We start from the raw sequence: 17,911 nt of genomic DNA, 5'->3' as shown, positions 1-17,911 counted from the left end.
GAAAAAGGCTGGGCTAATCAAGCAAGTACAGGAAAAGATATGGAGCTTTTCTCTAATCCAGTTTTCATTCTCTTCCAGGTCTTGGTTCATTTCTCTCTTCCTGTGGAGAAGGAAGCTTCTATGGGGAATATGTACCTACAAGTATAGTTATGGTGGGGTTTTTTTCTTAATGGGAGAAGCCACATTGTTTCTGTTAAGGAAGCAAGGAAAGCAACTGGGTTGCTAATGCATTAATTTTTTAAGTGTCTAGATGAGTTGTGAAGGTGGCTTTGATTCACTAAACATTTTTTTAAAAGACTTGCAACATCAAGCTCTGACAGTAATGTATCCGGCAACTCCAGTGCTGCTGTTAATGTTGAAGTAATTGTCTTAAGCAAAAGATCAAAGCATCCTCAATGCATATATGATACATGACTGTGTAGAAGTCACAAATTAGTATGTAAGTCCAAAGGTTGGTTTAATAAAGTTGGTGTTCCCTGAAAAATAATTTCTTGTCTACCTTTAGACCATCATGGCTTCAAGTATACTATCACAGTTAAAAAGCAGATACAGGGGCATGTAGTATAACCCAAATTGGTTTTGTAGCTGTTCTGGAGCAATAAACCTGATAAACAGGTATGTATTTGGCTACTCGGGACAGGAGGGTTAGAAGAAGCAGTCAGTTCTCCAAGCTGGTATGTGCATCAGTCTGCAGGAACACTAATAAAATCTTCCAGGTAACTGTGGAGCCTGTCACCTCTGTGGGCTTAATGCCTGTTAGTCTGATAGGCCTTAAAGAGCAATTTAACATCCAAAAGAGTAATTAACAGCTGTTCAGAACTGTGAGGCTTAGATGTGAGTGGTTCTGTGCAGGTCTCGGAGCTGCTGTGGAGTTGGCCTGACAGGGACAGGGTGTTGTGCAGCTGGTGTGGGGAGGGGAGTGGAGGCTGTTCTGGGGAGGGGAAGAGAGATTAACCCTAGGAGAAGGAGGTGTAGAGGCCCTGCAGCAGCGAGCGTGCAGGCAACTTGGTTGTGCCTTTCAGCAGTCAGTGAATCCTTCTGAGTTAGAATCGTTCAGGTTGGAAAAGACCTTTAAGATCATTGAGTCCAAGTGCAACACAACTGCCAAGCTGACCACTAAACCATGTCCTAAGTGCCACATCTACATGACTTTTAACTACCTCCTGGGACAGTGACTCAACTGCTTCCCTGGGCAGGCTGTTCCAATGCTTGACATCCCTTTCCATGAAGAAATTTTTCCTAATATCCAATCTAAATTGCTCCTGGTGCACTTGAGGCCGTTTCCCCTCATTCGTATTAGAGGGGAGGGTGGTGCAGAACTTGCCCAGGAGCTCTGCAGTGCTGCTGGGTGAGTCAGCACCGGTCAGTCTTCTGGCCCAGATCTGCCCAGCTTCTCACAGAGCAGCAGACAGGTAATTTGGAAAGCATAGGAAGGATAAAAGGAAAATAAACCTTTCCTGAAATGAATCATCAGATCCTTCAGCCCTTATTTAAATGAGTGGTTGCCCTCGAGGCCACAGGACAACTGGCCCCAAGCTGTCTAATCAGACAGGTTATTGTAAGACTGTGCAGCAGCAGCAGAGCATCTTCAGATGCTGGTTCTTCACAGAGATGATGATCTCTGTGGGTGAAGCAAAAGTGATGTAGCAAGTGATGCGAATTAACATCCAGCCCAAAGCCAGCTATGTTAAAAGTGATCTGAAATCTCAGAAAACCTCACGCCTTGATGTGGTTTCTTTTCCAGTAAGATGTGTGTGCTCTTACTGGCTTTCTAAAGGAAGAGAGATGTCTTTATGGATCCTGTAACTACTGGAGAAAGGAGAAATGAGATCTTTTTTATTACTATTCCATAGCGGCACAGGTAGAAAGATCAGGAAATAGTATAGGGATAATAAGTGTTGGGGAATCTCAGTAGGCGTTTCCTAGAGCATCTCTGGGAGGATGCAAATTATGGTATTTTTTCCACATTATTCAATAACCTTGCTGTCTTGCTTACAGGTGAGGGAGGATATTAGAGATTTTTATCTTCTGAAGCAGAGCTAAAGCGGGGGAAAAATGAGATGACTGGTTCAGTGGATTAAATGTTAGAACATATCTCTTCATCTGGAAAGACCTTGCACTTGGTGCAACAAACTTTACTCTTTGTATTCTATAAGCAATGTCACTGTGATGTCTGCTGCTCCCTAGAGCCAAGTCAAGAAAAAAACTTGTATCATGAAAAATCAGGTGTCAAGCAAGAACCTGCCATCATGTCATGCATGCTTTCTTTCCTCCTCTGTTCAAGGAAAGGATGCTTTGTTATGATACTGATGTGCTACGTGTTTGGGACTGAAATAACTGCAATATAGTACTTCAACACAGACATTAAAGATTCTAAGCCTACAAAATACTAATCTCATATCCACTATCCTCTGCAAAGATGAAAGCAGCTTTAGTCTAGTCTCCCTCAGGTCAATAGAGCCCCTAGAGGGGCTAACTGTTTCTCCAATAACCAGAAAATAATTAAGTTAATTTCTCAATCAAGAAAGAATTTTGCTTTATGGAAGCAAATAACAACAGATACAAAGACTTTTTTTAACAAAACCCAGCTCTCATAGTTTGGCACAGTTGCTGCTTTAATCTGGTTTGGCATTTTTCTCCCTCATGTGGAAAATGTAAAGCCCCTCTAGTACTCTTGTTTGTACACATCACCTCTTGCTCCTCTAAATAGTCAAAAGTCTTAATTTAGAATGGTTGAAGGGAATTAGGGGTGTGACGTTCTCAGTTCAAAGGTGAGTACCCTGAAAACGCAGGGAGACTGAAGAACAGCACAGTCAGAGCACAGGTTTAAGCCTGTCTCTGACAAGCATTAGTGCCAGAGCTTGCCCGGGCAGTGCGAGCACCTGGGAAGCTGGTAAGGGAGGAATAACGCTTAGAAAATTTTCCCTACCTCTTTAAATTTTCTGGCTTATGCCCTTGAGCAGGACTTTTACCAGCAATGGTCTTTGATCCTCACGTCTGCATTCTTATCCAAACCAATGTTTCTTCCCTTTTTATTGGTCTTTGAAGGCATTTCTGTGCTAGCTGACAGCTTGTGCCTGTCTGATCCCTCTGAAACTGTCACAGGATGTTTGAACAGCTAATAAACAAAGGGGAGAGTCTTACCGGAATTCACAGAGGCAGCAAAACTCTGATGTACCACAAAGTTCAAAGGAGCTTTAGAGCTCACCGATGAGCTGCAGTGATCGATTATGTTCTATGGGACATAAGAAGGGGCGAATTTAGGCTCACTGCTACCCAGTCACCAGCCTCAGAGATGTGTCCCTGAATGCCTGGGGCAGGCCTTTCAGCCCTCAGGAGAGTACAGTTTGACAAGGTGCTGCAGCTCTGTGGCGTAGCCCGTGATGGGGCAGCGCTGGTGAGTCTTCACGTAACTGTACACACAGCGGTAGCAAAATACAAAGCCAGACGTGGACAGGGCCGTGGCATTAACGCGAATTTTGCGGCACAGAGGGCACACAGTCTTCAGTTTGGGTAGGAGAGCTGAGCTGGCCCCGTTGTTGAGGTGCACAGGGGGTGGAGGAGTTGGGAGTGCTGTCAGAGATTTGATTGTCTCTTGGTTTTCTGAGGAGTACCACCAGTCCAGGAACTGGAGGAAGAACACACCGATGGACAGCCCAGTGGACAGGGAGAAGGCAAAGCCACCCAAGGCTTTCCTCACTGCTGACTGCACTTGTATTTTGATGCTGTAGCAGAGAGAGAAGGTATGGAGAAATTGTTACTACTGCACATTTGTCCACCTGCAAAACACGGCAAAAAGGACTAGGGGAGTAAGTCACTGCTTTATACAGCCTCTTGATGCTAAGTTGGTTAATGTATCCCATGTTTGTAATGAGGCATTTGCTAGGATGTTTCTCTCAGATTTTTTTTTTTTTTTTTTTTTTTTAAGAAAGCTAAGTCCTGTTTTGTTCAGAATTCTAAACTGGAAGAGTTTGGATTGAGGGGACCTGGACCACAGAGTGTTTCACTCATGGATCACCATTTTACAGGACACTAAGCATGGGCAAGGCCAGCTGCTGCTCAGAAAGATCAAAGAGGTTTTGAAACAAAGTTTCAGTCCTTTTAGCAATATTGTTGCAGTTTACTTTCCTTGTTAGAAAAGTGCAGGTGAAGATTGAACAGGATAAAGGCCGGAGTGCAAAAAAAGACCCCCACGCATTTCATTACCACAAAATCTCGTGAAGCTAATCCCTGCTGCTTGTTTCCTTATTTACAGTGGCAATATACCCTTTTTGAGCACACTGTGCCAGAGGTGAACCTCACCTTGAAGAGTTTCTGGAGAACAAGATGGTTTTACTTGCAGCATGACCTCTACATTAACATACCCACAGAACCCCCCTAGAGAGCAGCAGCTAAGCCATGTTCTGACATACCTGTGTGTTTGACTTGAAGGGGCTCCGGCCAGCTTCTTCTCCAGGGCCTGGATATCCTCTGCAGTCAGTCTGACCAGGCGAACACCAGCCAGACGCAGCATGGGTGAATGATGCTGAGCTTTCCCAAGGATATAGCACAACTGCTGGATAAGAAACCAACCCTCCCAGGTCATGTTTACAAAGGGGTAGGCAGCTAGAAAGGCTGTGTAAAAGCGCTTCCAGGATGACGATGGAGGGTGGATGGAGTACTCATCCTCTTCCCTCAGGCTGGACACCAGTTTCTCTAGCTTTCCTTTTAGGTAAGGAACAAGAACCAGCAAGAGGAGAGACTTCCAGTGCTGCTTCTTTGGCAGGCCAGCAGAGGCCAGAGGCTGCTGTCTGTGACCTGCTATTGGTATCCTCTTTAAGCTATAGAAGTTTTCGGAAAAGGAGGCGCTGCACCTGGCCAGATAGTGCTGCTGGAGCAGCAAATCCACAACGACGTAGATCTCATCAAACCAGCGCCAGAGGAAGCCGTATCGGCCAGGATTAGCTTCAGCAAGCACCTACCGAGAGGGACACAAAAGGGAAGGTGAAAGTGGAGCGATGCGCTAAATTAAAGCAGCTACAAATCATGGCTCCAGTCCCTAACGCAAGCTGGGTGGGTAAAAACTGTTATGCTAGCTTGGGAGTGCAGCCGAAGGTAAACCCTGGCGGGGCAGAGCGCGGGGCAGAGCTCAGGGCAGAGCTGCGCAGCCCCTCCAGGGCCCTTCTCCACAGCAGATACCTCACAGACTGTTCACCCTCAGGCCACGGCCCGGTGCCCCGCGGCCTGCAGGGAGGAGGCCGCCAGCCCCCCCTCCCCCGGGCCTGCGGCCTACCCTCGCCCGTACCTTCACCAGGTGCTGCAGGGCGGGTTTCACGGCGGCCATCAGGCTGTCCTGGGCCACCGCCTCGAAGATGGAGGGCCGGTCGTCACCGGCCGAGGCGGCCGTGAGGTGGGCGCCCAGCTCCGCCATGGCGCCGCCTGCGCCCCGCCGCCAGGGGGCACCCCCGCGCCGCAGGGCACCCGCCTAGGCGCAGCGGAGCACCACCCCCTCCCCGGAAGCGCGGCGCGGAACGGCGCTCTGTCTCCTCCTGCGCCCCTCTATGGTGGCAGGGGCGCGGCCGCTCTAGGCGGGGGGAGGGTTTATTCTCGCTCCTCGCGAGTCCTCCTGGCCCCTCCGTTCCGCTTCCGGTTCCGCCGCCGCCCCCACAGCGGTGTGTCCGTCCCGCCGCCGTGAGTGGGGCCGGGGGAGGGGTCGCGGGGTGAGGGGGATGTGGCACTGGTGGGGCGCTGGGGTCTGGTGGGGAGGGGCACCGCTGGGGAGCTGGGAGGGGCTGGGCGTCGTTGGGAGGGAGTACTGGGAGGAGGCGAGGGGCACTGGTGAGGCCTGAGTGGGGGACTGAGGAGGGGGAACGGGATAGAGTGGGGGAGGGTCGCTGGTGGGGGGTCCGTGGGAGGGGTAGTGGGGTAGGGTGGAGCGGGGCACTGGGGAGACTGGGCGGGTGGGTGCAGAGGTCCTGGGAGGGGTGAGGGTGAGGGGTGTGGGCGCTGGAGGCGGGGGCTGGGCCCTGGGGGCACTGGGCCCTGGGAGGAGGCGCTGGTTGGGGGGCGGGTGCTGGGGGTGGGCAGGGCTGGGGCTTGGTGGGACTGGGAGGGCGAGGTGGGATGGGAATGGGCAGAAAAAGCTACTGGGATACTGGTGGGACTAGGCAGGGATGAGTGCTGGGGTGCAGAGGGGGACTGGGCAGGCACTGGGGGGGCTTCTGGGGCTGGGAACGCTGAGGAGGGGAGCTGGGGTTGGGGGATGCTCCTGGAACTTGGGAGCTACTGGGAGAGGTCTGAGGGCTGGTGCTGAGGGGGGAAGGTGGTGGCCAGGGTGCTGAGGGGGCCGGGGATGCCTGGGAGGAGCGTGGGTGGGTGCTGCGGGTGGTGGAGGGGCTGTGAGTCCAGCTGCGGGCTGAAGCTGGAGGCGTGTGGAGCTGGGATGGGGGTCCGAGGGGTGAGGAGGAAGCACAGACAGGGAGTTTGGGGAGGGGGTGGGGAGCACCGAAGTGGGGTTTGCTCCCCAAGGTGGCAATAAATTACCTGCCCCTAGCACACACCGTCAGGGCTGCAGGCTTCTGCAGCTGAGGTGCTGCTTTCCCTTTGCCCGTTCAATTCTTCTGTTTGGTTTCCTGATGCTCTGGCAGCCCTGAGCAGTGCTTGGGCTACTCCAGAGGCTTTTCAGGCAAAATGGGTGCAGATAAGAAGTGGTGGCACCAGCAGGAGTGTAAGCCAGGTTAAACTGGGGAGCACTTCAGAGATTTAGGAGTGCAAGACTGGATTGTTCTGATGCTAGTGAGCTTGGATGGATACTGAGGCCTTAAACCTGCCTCCTTCCTGTTCACAGCTGTGTGAAATTGGTGGTGGGGAGCTGGTCAGGCTGTCGTTGGAGTCGTGTGGGGCAAAGCAGATGTTGGTCAGACACCAGATCCAGTTTTCTGTGTGGTTCTGGGCTGCGAAGGCTTACCTTTGTTGTTACGATGGTTCCTTAGCCTTTTAATTTAATCATATTTTTGATTCAGTCTACATTTAAATGTCAAGTCAATGCTTACAGCATTAAATATTGCCAAAGCTTCTGCAGAAATTCCTCTATTTCATCTCTTCTTGTTTGCTGGGTTTGGAAGAGGAACCTTTTGCTGTCAGCTTGAAGACTTCTTACCTGTTTCCACCTTAACAAGTGCTAGACACAGAACAATAGCGAGGAGGGGAAATCTGATGTAGATTTTCTCCTAAAAATACAAGGCTGTTCATGATGTTGCCATAATTTATCTTGGCTCTCTTCAAACTAGTTCTGTGTACAAGAAGCTGGGATTTTCTTGGGTTATTTAAAACATTGCTATTTGTATTCCTGGGCTATTTTGTTTTCGGCCTTCATCTGGGACTTGCTGTAAATCATGCTGAGTTTGCTTAGTGGATGAGATAACAGTACTGCTAGCAGGCCGTCTCTGAACAATGAGCAAAGCAAGCTCTGACATACATGAAGCAAAAATCTGTGTGCTCATGAGAAAAAGAGCTTTCTCCTGTGTTGGACATGGAATATGGTAGTTTGCTTTTTGACCCAAGTCTTATGTCTATCAAAACAGGTTGTAAAGACATGTGCTGTGCTTAGCCTTGTCTGAGTCTGTTTCTAGGATTCTTCATGTCTCCCAGTATTTGATCTGGTTAGAAAACCAGTGAAATGTCCTCTTTTCGGTTTAAAAATCATCTCTGAAATTCAGCAAGGTTTCTTCCTCTGTGAGGCTTTACGCAACTGGGGTGATATGAGTGGCGTGGGGTTTTTTCTCCTCTGTTTTCTGTATAATCTGCTGCTCTGGTCACTGTTAAAACATATTGGAGTAGCTCAGCTGGTATGACCCAGGTTGGAAAATCCATGTATAATGCAAAAAAATGGCAAGGCAGTGTTCAATGCCTTTTGCATGGCATCATGCCAAATGCTCTTGTAGAGGAAAACATTGAAGTCATCTTTTAAGCTGGGCTCAAATCCGAAAGACTGTCAGCAATAACATTGCAGCTCAACATGGGCTCTGTTTTTAATTATAAAACAAGACCCACAACAGCTGCTGCTTTCAGGATGCTATGATTTTTAAAAAAATGCTTTTTTTTTTTCTGGAAAGATTGCAGTGTTGTGGCTTGTGCGGCTCTCCCCAACCCACTGTCTGTTTTGGAAGGCAGGCAAACCTCTCCTGCAGGAGCAACATGCTTCCAGAGCTGTCCCCAGGCATAGTTTGCTCTCCAGCTTGGCAGAAGCAGAAAGGGATAGTAATCAAACCAAACCCAGTAATTGGGATGAGGCCGTAACCACACAGGCACAGGGCAGCCAGGAGCTCAGAGAAACTGGAGGAAGCAACAGGTTGTTTCTCATCTGGTTGCTTGGCAGTTGGACAAGATTACAGCTGCTCTGCATCGCCGCGCTGTAGAGCACATGGAATGTGGTAGGAATTGTGGCACTGCCCCTCAGCTGCTGCTGGTGGGGATTTGACTTCTAAGTCAAATTGATCTAAATTGATCAATGCGGATAGGGGAAATAAGAATGGTAGTGGTGTTGGGGTTGGTTAAGGGATGAGGAAGGAAAAGTGTTAAGGAACAGCAAAGCTGGTTGCACTACCGGACGGTGTCTTGGAGTTCAAAGCTAAGCTCATCTCTTTTTTTGCTGAGCCAGCAAGACCTTCAAGGTTTAGGCAAGATGGGCAGTATTTAGGGAACAAATGACTTGCTGCTTTGCTGGCAGCATTTCAGGTTATGGAAATATATACAAGAGAAGGGGAATTGGGCAAAAAAATAGGAAAAGGAGCAGATGTGGGAAAACCCTTTTTGGGGATTGTTTTAGGGTCATACATTCTTAGCAGTGATGCAGACTGTTTCATCAATAACAGTGAAACTGCCCACTCCAATCGTTGGTTTTCAGCCAGTACTTGAAAATTGTTTCAGTCACGTTTGTCACAGAGCTGGCAATTGTAAGAATAAAATGATGGATATCCACATATGTTTGGGCAATCCCTGTATTCTGAAGTATTAATAATTTGGTTCCATGGAGCAGAAAAAGTGCTGTTGAGACCATTCTCACAGCTCTATGTACTTGCTGGCCCAGCAGCGTTTTTCTGTCCTGTACACAAAAATGCAGTGCAACACTGAAATAATAAGCTTGTGTGTGTGTTAGAGGTGGGATGTCAGATCTTGGCAGAGAAAGATTTCAATTTCAAGCTTGAAAGAACTGGAAAAGTGATGGCTTTTCTTTAAAAAACAACAACAACAACAACCAAACAAAACAACAACAACAGAAACAAACTGCTTTGCATCTCCTGGGAGCAAAAGAAGGGAAAGAAGTGAAAGGGCCTCAGGGTGGGTATTGCAAGGAGGGATAATTGTTCTTTCCATCAAGATGCAGCACAGGAAGGTATCATTAGGGGGAGTCGACAGTTTCCTTTGTCTGAAACATGGACTTCTTGCTTCCAGTCGAGATGTAAGATGTGCAGTTCTTTTTTTGGAAAAAGACATTGTGTACCCAGGGGAAAGGCAGCTGCGGAACATGCCAAGATCTGCTGTTCGGAAAGAGTTAAAAAACTGCCTTTTCCCTTTGGAGACCAAATGTTTAAAAAGCTGGGCTGAGCACCACTGCTTTTTCCCAGCCTGTCTGCCTCGGGCTGTTGTGTTTTCACTATCATTGTTCATCTGAGCCCTTTAATTCCCTGGGTTTGCCAAGTAATACCAGCAGCAGGTGCAGAATGAAGATTGTGAAACTTGTGCCTGTGGTTATAAAGCATTTGCTTCTTCCCTTACGTTGTGCACTCACCAACCATCCTTCCTCCGAGTTCCTGCCTTGCAGACTGGGTGTTTTCAGCTCTGAATGCTGTGTGACTACTTGCTCTTTTTTTATTATTTTTCTCAGGTGTTTTAAGGAACTGGAACCATGACGGACTCCAAATACTTCACAACCAATAAAAAAGGTTAGTGTTAAGCTGGTGCAGTGGATTGGAGGTGGTGGGTGGCTATTTTTACATAGCTTTTTTAACTGCATGCAGAAGAACTTGTGCTTTTCTGTTAGCTCTGTCCCTGTTTCACATCTTAATCATCCGGGGAGAAACTTCCAAAGTAGGTCACATGGTGACAAAAGACAAAACGGATGTATTACATGGTTATACGATGCACAAAATGACCCAAATTGCTCCTTTTTCAAGGATCAGAGAACAATACATTGGGATTTGACTGCAGATTTTTGAGATTGCAATTGAGAAAAGTTTTTCTTATGGGCTAACAAGTTCAGGACTGAGGATGGTTGTTCCATTGGGCATCACAGGATTAAGTTGACTGAAAGACATATAATATTTAAAGTATAAGTGTATTATCTCTATATCAAGCTGTTGCAAAGATAATGGGGTTTCCTATTGCTGTTTCCTCCAAAGCTGCAGTGCTCTGTTTGACTTGCCCTTGGCTTGACGGTAGGTGTGGTGGTCACCTCACCTCAGGACAAACTGGTGCCCTTAAAAATGGGAAGACTGGGAAGGATCTCTAGGGACGTTTTACCCATTCACGTGCTGCAGAGCAGAACTTGTTCTGCTGAAACTGTCCCAGGCAGATTTTAATTTCTACCCTGTTCTTAAACAAAACCCTGATGCTGACTGCAATTTAAGCCTGGTGTTGCTCATCCTTCTCCAGTAGATGTGGAAAATGGTTCATATTAACTTCTCCTTTTCAGAGGGGCTGGATGTTTCTGATTAATGCTTGCTAATAAAAAAATAGAGTGTTGATCTATTTAAATTCCTGTTTATGTTGGGTGAGGGAACTGGGGGTGTTTAGCCTGGAGAAAAGGGAGGCTCAGGGGAGACCTGATCGTTTTCTGTAACTACCTGCAAGGGGGCTGTAGCAAAGTGGGTGCCAGTCTCTTCTCCCAAGTAACAAGTGATAGACAAGAGGAAACAGCCTCAAGTTGCACGAGGGGAAGCTTAGACTGGATATTAGGAAAAACTTCTTCACTGAAAGGGTTGTCAAGCCTTGGAACAGGCTGCTTGGGGAATTGGTTGAGTCACCATCCCAGGAGCTATTTAAAAGATGTGTAGATGTGGTGCTTAGGGACATGGTTTAATGGTGGACTTGGCAGTGCTGGGGTTGCAGTTGGACTGGATGATTTTAAAGGTCTTTTCCAACGAAAATTCTATGATTCCACGTCTCATGAAGCTTCAGAGTGAGCTCCTAAAGTCAGCAAATGCAGTTCACATCTTTCTAAGGAGCTCTGTCAGTAAGTTCAGTCCTAAAGGCAAATTTTTCTGGGGTGGCTGCAAGAGGCCAGCCTGCACTGTCTCAGCTCGAGCGAGCACGCTGCTGCTGGCTCAGCCCTGCACCGTGGCATGGTCTCTCTGTGAGTAATGTGAGCATCTCTTTCTTAGGCAGGACGTGTGATGAGTGGTCACTGCACTGTGTTCTTCAGAACAGTAACTTCTTTTTTGAAGTACTTGTTGGTCTTTGTGTCAGGCTCTTTAGTAATGGATGCTGCTGATCTGCCAAAGTGGTGTGTAGGAATCAAAGGTTAAGGGCTAGAATGTATTTTGTCAGAGATGTTTTGATATTTGTGATGTGCCCTTAGCCTGTTGCTTCCAGTGGGAATACTGCTCCCTGTTGTTCCTGGGGGAAGGCTGTCTGTCAGTCAGGAGCATTATCCTCACACCGCTTGCTGTCTGGAACAAGCCTGATAAACAGTCTTTTGCACATGTTGCTTTATTTTGCAAACTTGCTTTGCCACTTTTGTGATCAAACCTGAACTGACTTTCCAAGCAGTAATATCTAGAATTATCTGGTAATATCTAGTGTCATGGAACAGGCTGCTTTGACAGCCTTGGAATTGAGGTGACAGCAGTGTTACACGCTGCTTTTGTTAATAGTAGCTCCATCTTTCTGTCTTGGAAGGAATTTATTCCACTGGACTAAATTTATGCTTTCCTGTTTCTACTGCTGTGTATCGTGGCATTTGGGCTGTACTACAGTCTGCTGTTTTCTCATTGCATTTGCAGGAGCCAGGCAGTGATGAGCGAAAGTTTAAAAAGTCTGGGCAAAATTCCTAGCTTAGTTAGTTTTTTCTTGCAGGCACGAATCTGGCAGCTCCAAGTATCTTTTCATCCTAGTTATATAATAGTTGCCTCTGAGAAACAGATGCTACAGTGATGTGATTTAATGTTCTAGAAGTGGGAGAGCTGCAACATGCAGCATGATTCTTGTTAACAGCTTATTCATTAGCAAGGTATAGCCCATAACGTTCTCTGGAATGTTGCAGCTTTGCTTCTCATTGAACCATGCTCTCCATAAGGTCTGACGGCTTCCACATGCTGCTGTACTGCTTTTATGGGAACAACAGGGCTGGGCAAGTAAAAAGTCACTCTTGTACTGTCCCTAAAGCGACACCCTTTTATTCTCCCAAGAGACTCAACCTGTTTTGTCTTGTGCCAGGAGAGATTTTTGAACTGAAGGCTGAACTCAATAATGAAAAGAAAGAGAAGAGGAAAGAAGCAGTAAAGAAAGTTATTGCAGCCATGACCGTGGGGAAGGATGTCAGGTAAAAGCAACTTTTCTTGCACCTGTAGCAGCTCTGGGTGTCCTAGGGCTTGGTTGGGTGTGGTGGCACACACCTTGGTGTGGCTGGGTGGTGAGGCTGGCTCTGTCCTTGCCTGTGCTGTGCTTGAGTCACAGGTTTCTCAGGCTCCTTCCTGTTACTGAAAGCAAAAGAAACAACTGTTTCAGTGCTGGTTTAGCTAGGTGCCAGTAGCCTTTTTTATTTAAGAACCCATCCAGAATTCAACCATTTTGTATGTCACTCTAGATGATGATTTCTCACTACTTGCTAGCCTGGGTATTAGTGTTAGAAAGGTAATACCAAATGTTTTTCTTAGCCTTACTTGTCATAGCATAAATTTAAGCTACGTTTTAAAATACGTGATTTTTAAATTGAACCTTTGCCTCATAGTGACTAAAAGACACAGGTGTTTACCTTCTGGAACACTGTCCCACATACTTTTTCTGTCTTTGAGGCAACCAGAAAAACTTGCTCGAGTGAATGCTTTCTTCCTTCCAGCTTCTCCTGTTACTGGAATCTACCATAAAGTCGCAATACTCCTGGGTTCATGGCAGTGTGGTCTGTTGCTCCAGAAATTAATATGAGCTTGCAAATTTAACATCACGGCTACATGGTAGAACAAAGGAACAGATAAACTGGAAGGAATTAAAAATAATCTTGGCCAACAGCACTTGCCCTTCACCTTTAGATCGCTACAGCATACCTGAGAGCCGCAGATATCTTTGTCTAACTTCCTGTGTTCTTCTGCAGTGCTGTTTACATATTGCTGCTTGATGTTTGAGTGAAACTCAGCTTGTTGGCATTTAAGCTCCTAATAGCTCTAGAGTTTACTAGTCAGAAATTTGGCAGCTTCTTTGTAAGTGCCCTACATTACCAAAACATTTTTAAGCAACTTTTTTTTTTTTTTTTTTTTTTTTTTTTTCTTCTGGGTTCATTTCCAGGCCTGGCATGGTAGAATTTACTTGCTTGGTGAAATCCTCAATTAAAACACCTTTAGGAAATTGCATGAGTTTTTACCAGAAGAGATTAAATGATTATTATAAAAGCCATTGCCAACTGTTTCAGGAGTGAAATTGACCTCTCATTAGACAGCAGGGTACTTAGCCAGGAAAACTGGAGTTCCACTTTTTCTTCACCTTGTTACTATCTGCTTTGCATACCATGCAATCTCACTGCTTTTTTTTCTCCTGGGTGGGAGTGTTGATCTGCAAGAGGGTAGAAAGGCTCTTCAAAGGGATCCAGACAGGCTGGATTGATGGCCAAGGCCAACTGCATGAGATTCATATGGCTCAGTGCCAGGTCTTACACTTCGGTCACAACAGCCTCGTGCAGTGCTACAGGCTTGGGAAAGAGTGCCTGGAAAGCCGCCCGGTGGGAAAGGGCCTGGGGCTGTCAGTTGGCAGCCGCTGGAGATGAGCCCCCAATGTGCCCAGGTGGCCGAGGAGGCTGAGAGCATCCTGGCTTGTGCCAGAAACGGTGTGGCCAGCGGGAGCAGGGCAGTGACCATCCCCCTGTACGCTGGTGAGCCCCCACCTCGAATCCTGGGGTCGGTTTTGGGTCCCTCACTGCAAGAAAGACATTGGGGGGCTGGAGCGTGTCCAGAGCCGGGCAGGGGGCTGGGGCACCAGTCTGATGAGTGGTGGCTGGGGGCACTGGGGGTGCTCAGCATGGAGAGGGGGAGGCTCAGGGGGGACCTGATCACTCTCTACAACTACCTGCAAGGGGGCTGTAGCGAGGTGGGTGCTGGTCTCTTCTCCCAAGTAACAAGTGACAGGACAAGAGGAAATAATCTGAAGTTGTACCAGGAGAGGCTTAGATTAGATATTAGGAAAAACTTCTTAACCAAAAGGGTTGTCAAGCTTTGGAACAGGCTGCCTGGGGACGTGGTTGAGTCACCATCCCAGGAGCTATTTAAAAGACGTGTAGATGTGGTGCTTAGGGACATGGTTTAATGGTGGACTTGGCAGTGCTTGGTTAACAGTTGGACTGGATGATCTTAAAGGTCTTTCCCAACCTAAACGATTCTATGACTTTGTGATTCTATGATTCTATTCTTACTGTTGTCTGTCCAGCTCACTCTTTCCTGATGTTGTGAACTGCATGCAGACCGACAACCTAGAGCTGAAGAAGCTGGTTTACTTGTACCTGATGAACTACGCCAAAAGTCAACCAGATATGGCCATCATGGCTGTCAACAGCTTTGTGAAGGTAATGTGCTTCCATGGCTCATCAGAAAAATAGTCCAGCACAGTGGCTGTCACCACGTCTCATTTATCCGTTAGCCTTTGTGAGCTGTTTCTTTGGTTTTGTACTTAAGTCTCTGAGCTGGGGGTGCTTGTAGAGGAGCATGCTGTGTCCAATAGGTCTGGGTCCTTGCTGTCGCTTGCCGCTGCTAGTTACTGCAGCGGGGATGACATAACCACTTCTGTAGGTGGATTGAGAGAGCTTGCTACAGGGAAAGCTGCTTCTATTGTTTTGCTAATTGTTATTAAAGACCAGCTGCCGCTATTGGATAATAGATTTTATATTGTTCATCTTCCAGCCTTTGTAGTATCTCCGATATATGAGTATCTACTTCTTGTTTGAATGTTTCGGCTGTGCTCTGTGTGGAAAACCTTTATCTTTGGTGAAATGGAAAGACAGTTCACTGGAAAAATAACAGCCTGATTGCTGTCTTGCCTTTAATTCTGTTGTAGGTTGCCTCTTCTTAGCTAGGAAATGTTATTTCAGTTCCATGTTATACAAGTTAAATCCCAGTGCTTAGAAAGAGTTTGAGACTCCTCCTAGAGTATTATAAAATCTGAGACACTGGGGAATCTGATCATGTTTTAAGTTTCTGTTGTAGTGCCTGAGGCTGAAAGAGATGAGAAGACCTAGGCTGAGAGCAGGTCTGCTCTTCTGGCCAGAGAACGTGGCCCTGCCTTCCTCCCTGGAAAGAATATTGTTGTCTGTCATATCTGTGAGGTGTAATTCTGTTAGAATGGACTAACAAACTTGATGTTTTCCAGCTTCATACTTTTCCCTGCAAGGAAATGTCTGATGTCCCTTTTGGCAGGCTGAGGCACAAACATTAGTAAAGAGAAAGTGTTGACACTAGTCTGCACTAGCTCAGCACTTCGTGCACAGTTTGCAGTTCAAGTTGTTGAATGCCCTAGTAAGATGTGTCACTTCTCTTGTATGCTTTAAAAGTCATGCATTCAGGTGTTTTTTCAGCTATAGGAAATGTAAACAGTGAAAGGTAAATGTACCTTATACTTTTGCAGGTCATTCTGCAGACATCCTTTTATAGTTTGGTTTTTGGAGAAGCGTTGCTCGGACATGTAGATGGATTGGACGTATGTGAAATTATATAGTCTTGGCAGTATGAAGTTATATTCCCTCCTGCTTTTTCTTTTTCCTTATCAGAAAAGCACCTCTAGACTAGCCTTTGCTTAGTGTTTCATGTGTTGCAAACTTAAGGGATACTCGTGTCTAGAACTGATGGCCTTTGAGAATTAGACCTTGATGACTGTTCCGTTGTGTTTAGTTGTTGAGTTTTCCCATTGCATTCTCTTGCTCCTTTAAACCAGCAAGGCTGGAAACCAGTATATTACTTTGTCTGTTACTTTGTCTGAAAGTTGCCTGTGGCTAGCTTTTGGGTGGTGCGAGCTGCCTCTCTAGCTTGGCTGTAGCTGCTAAATTATGTTGAAAGAAGCTTTGCCTGGGAGACACAAGAGATGCCGAGATCACAATTTATGAGCTATTATAGCCTGAAAATATTTCAAGATAGTGTAGAATGTTTCTGTGAATAAGTTCCCCCTTTTGCCCCTGATCTGAAAAAAATGCCTTTTTTTAGCGTGTAATCAGAAATAATGCTTTTTGTTTTAAATAAGAACAGCCTGATTCTGGCTGCAGGGAAGGTATCGGTGGCTAGTGGTGCAGACTTGTTTACTGTGTATTTTGTCCCGTTGCAGGACTGTGAGGACCCAAACCCTCTCATCCGTGCTCTGGCTGTCCGTACAATGGGATGCATCAGGGTGGACAAGATCACAGAGTATTTGTGTGAGCCTCTTCGCAAGTGTCTGAAGGATGAAGACCCTTACGTACGAAAGACTGCAGCTGTCTGTGTGGCGAAGCTGCATGACATCAATGCCCAGATGGTGGAGGACCAAGGATTCCTGGATTCTCTACGTGACCTGATTGCAGACTCCAATCCCATGGTAATGTCTATGTCCTTCAAGTGCATTGTTTGAGTTTGTAATGGGCAGATAATCAGAAATGTGAAGGCTTTTTAATTGCAACTGATGCACTGTGATGAACGTTGCCTCAGAAAACAGGAGGTACCTTCTGTTCTTGGGTCTGTTTGGGTTTTTGCCTGTTTTGCCTGTCTTGAGTGCTGTGGCAAAAGTTCAACTTCATGATCAGGTGAGTCAGAAGAGCAAGAAAGACTTGATGCTGCTACCTTAGTGACAGCTTGTACTTGTTGCTTTCCTGCAGGCTTTGGCCCTTCTTGGAGTAGGGGTTGGATGAATTCAATCACTAACACAGATGAACCCCCTGGCCTGTAATAAATGGAGAAAATCAATGCTTATGTTTTTAACAGTTAAGTGAGTCATTGGAGCAGAGGTGGAGATCAAGACCTTCACAGGGCTAAATGGCCTACTTAATGAATATTTTGTCACGGTTGGTGAAGAGTCTGTTTCCATGCCAGGCATCTTCCACTATTATTTTGAAACTAAAAGATGGTGGCCAATGGATTGAGGTGCCCCACTGCGTAATCCTTTCATTCATTATTTTTTCCTGTGATCTACTGGAATCCAGTGAGCATATTGAGCACACTGATATCGTTGTAACTCCTAGCTGGGAAGAAAAGTTCTGCAGCTCTGTTTAACTGGTGAGTTTAAGGATGTGCTTGCTGCTTTTGTAGAGCACAGACCTGATTTGACTTGACTGTGCTTAAAGACGCAGCTTCACCGTATTAGGACAGGTGTAACAGCTCTTTGTATGGTGCATGAATCAAACTACATAAATTCAGTTACTATCTTTAGACAGATTTGGATAAATCAAGTGCAGGCAGTAAGATACTGTACTCCTTAGTAGGGGAGTGATAGGTGCTGATTGCTTTTCTTACAGCTTTGTAGAAACAGTAAAATTAAAAGTGCATGACTTTCACAGGCACAAGTCTGAGCAGTGGTGCCTGTTGCCTTTGGTACCTGACTCTTTTACAAGCTGTTCTTTTGTATGCCTCCCTGATTTTTATTTTTTTTTATGCCAGGTTTCTGCATGAATATTGATGACTACTTGAAGATGTGCTCTCTCTGTCTAGGCAGTCTTGAGGCGTATAAGGGAACACCTATTTTTTTAATTTAATGTGGAGAATGTGCCTTGCAGCCT

The 17,911-nt window shown here is 46.4% G+C and overlaps 2 protein-coding genes across 3 annotated transcripts in view; one reads left to right on the top strand and one right to left on the bottom strand.

Moving 5' to 3' along the window:
- Positions 1-1,814: 1,814 nt before the first annotated feature.
- On the bottom strand, positions 1,815-5,481 carry PEX12 (peroxisomal biogenesis factor 12). Its single transcript, XM_005439928.4, has 3 exons — positions 5,285-5,481; positions 4,413-4,957; positions 1,815-3,725 (listed from the first exon to the last, which is right to left on the bottom strand). The coding sequence occupies exons 1-3, from the start codon at positions 5,408-5,410 to the stop codon at positions 3,326-3,328; spliced, it is 1,071 nt and encodes a 356-aa protein (XP_005439985.3). The 5' UTR covers positions 5,411-5,481; the 3' UTR covers positions 1,815-3,325.
- Positions 5,482-5,534: 53 nt separating this feature from the next.
- AP2B1 (adaptor related protein complex 2 subunit beta 1) overlaps positions 5,535-17,911 on the top strand; it is an 80,610-nt gene continuing 68,233 nt past the window's right edge. For both annotated transcript variants that reach the window (XM_055715604.1, XM_055715596.1), the window contains exons 1-5: positions 5,535-5,670; positions 9,866-9,923; positions 12,415-12,520; positions 14,611-14,746; positions 16,492-16,737. In XM_055715604.1, coding sequence (XP_055571579.1) covers positions 9,887-9,923; positions 12,415-12,520; positions 14,611-14,746; positions 16,492-16,737 — 525 coding nt within the window. In that variant the 5' untranslated portion in view covers positions 5,535-5,670; positions 9,866-9,886. The remainder of the gene's footprint in view (positions 5,671-9,865; positions 9,924-12,414; positions 12,521-14,610; positions 14,747-16,491; positions 16,738-17,911) is intronic.

Source organism: Falco cherrug, chromosome 1 (genome assembly GCF_023634085.1).
Source record: "Falco cherrug isolate bFalChe1 chromosome 1, bFalChe1.pri, whole genome shotgun sequence".
Lineage (NCBI taxonomy): Eukaryota > Metazoa > Chordata > Aves > Falconiformes > Falconidae > Falco > Falco cherrug.
This window is presented reverse-complemented; position numbering and strand designations above follow the sequence as displayed.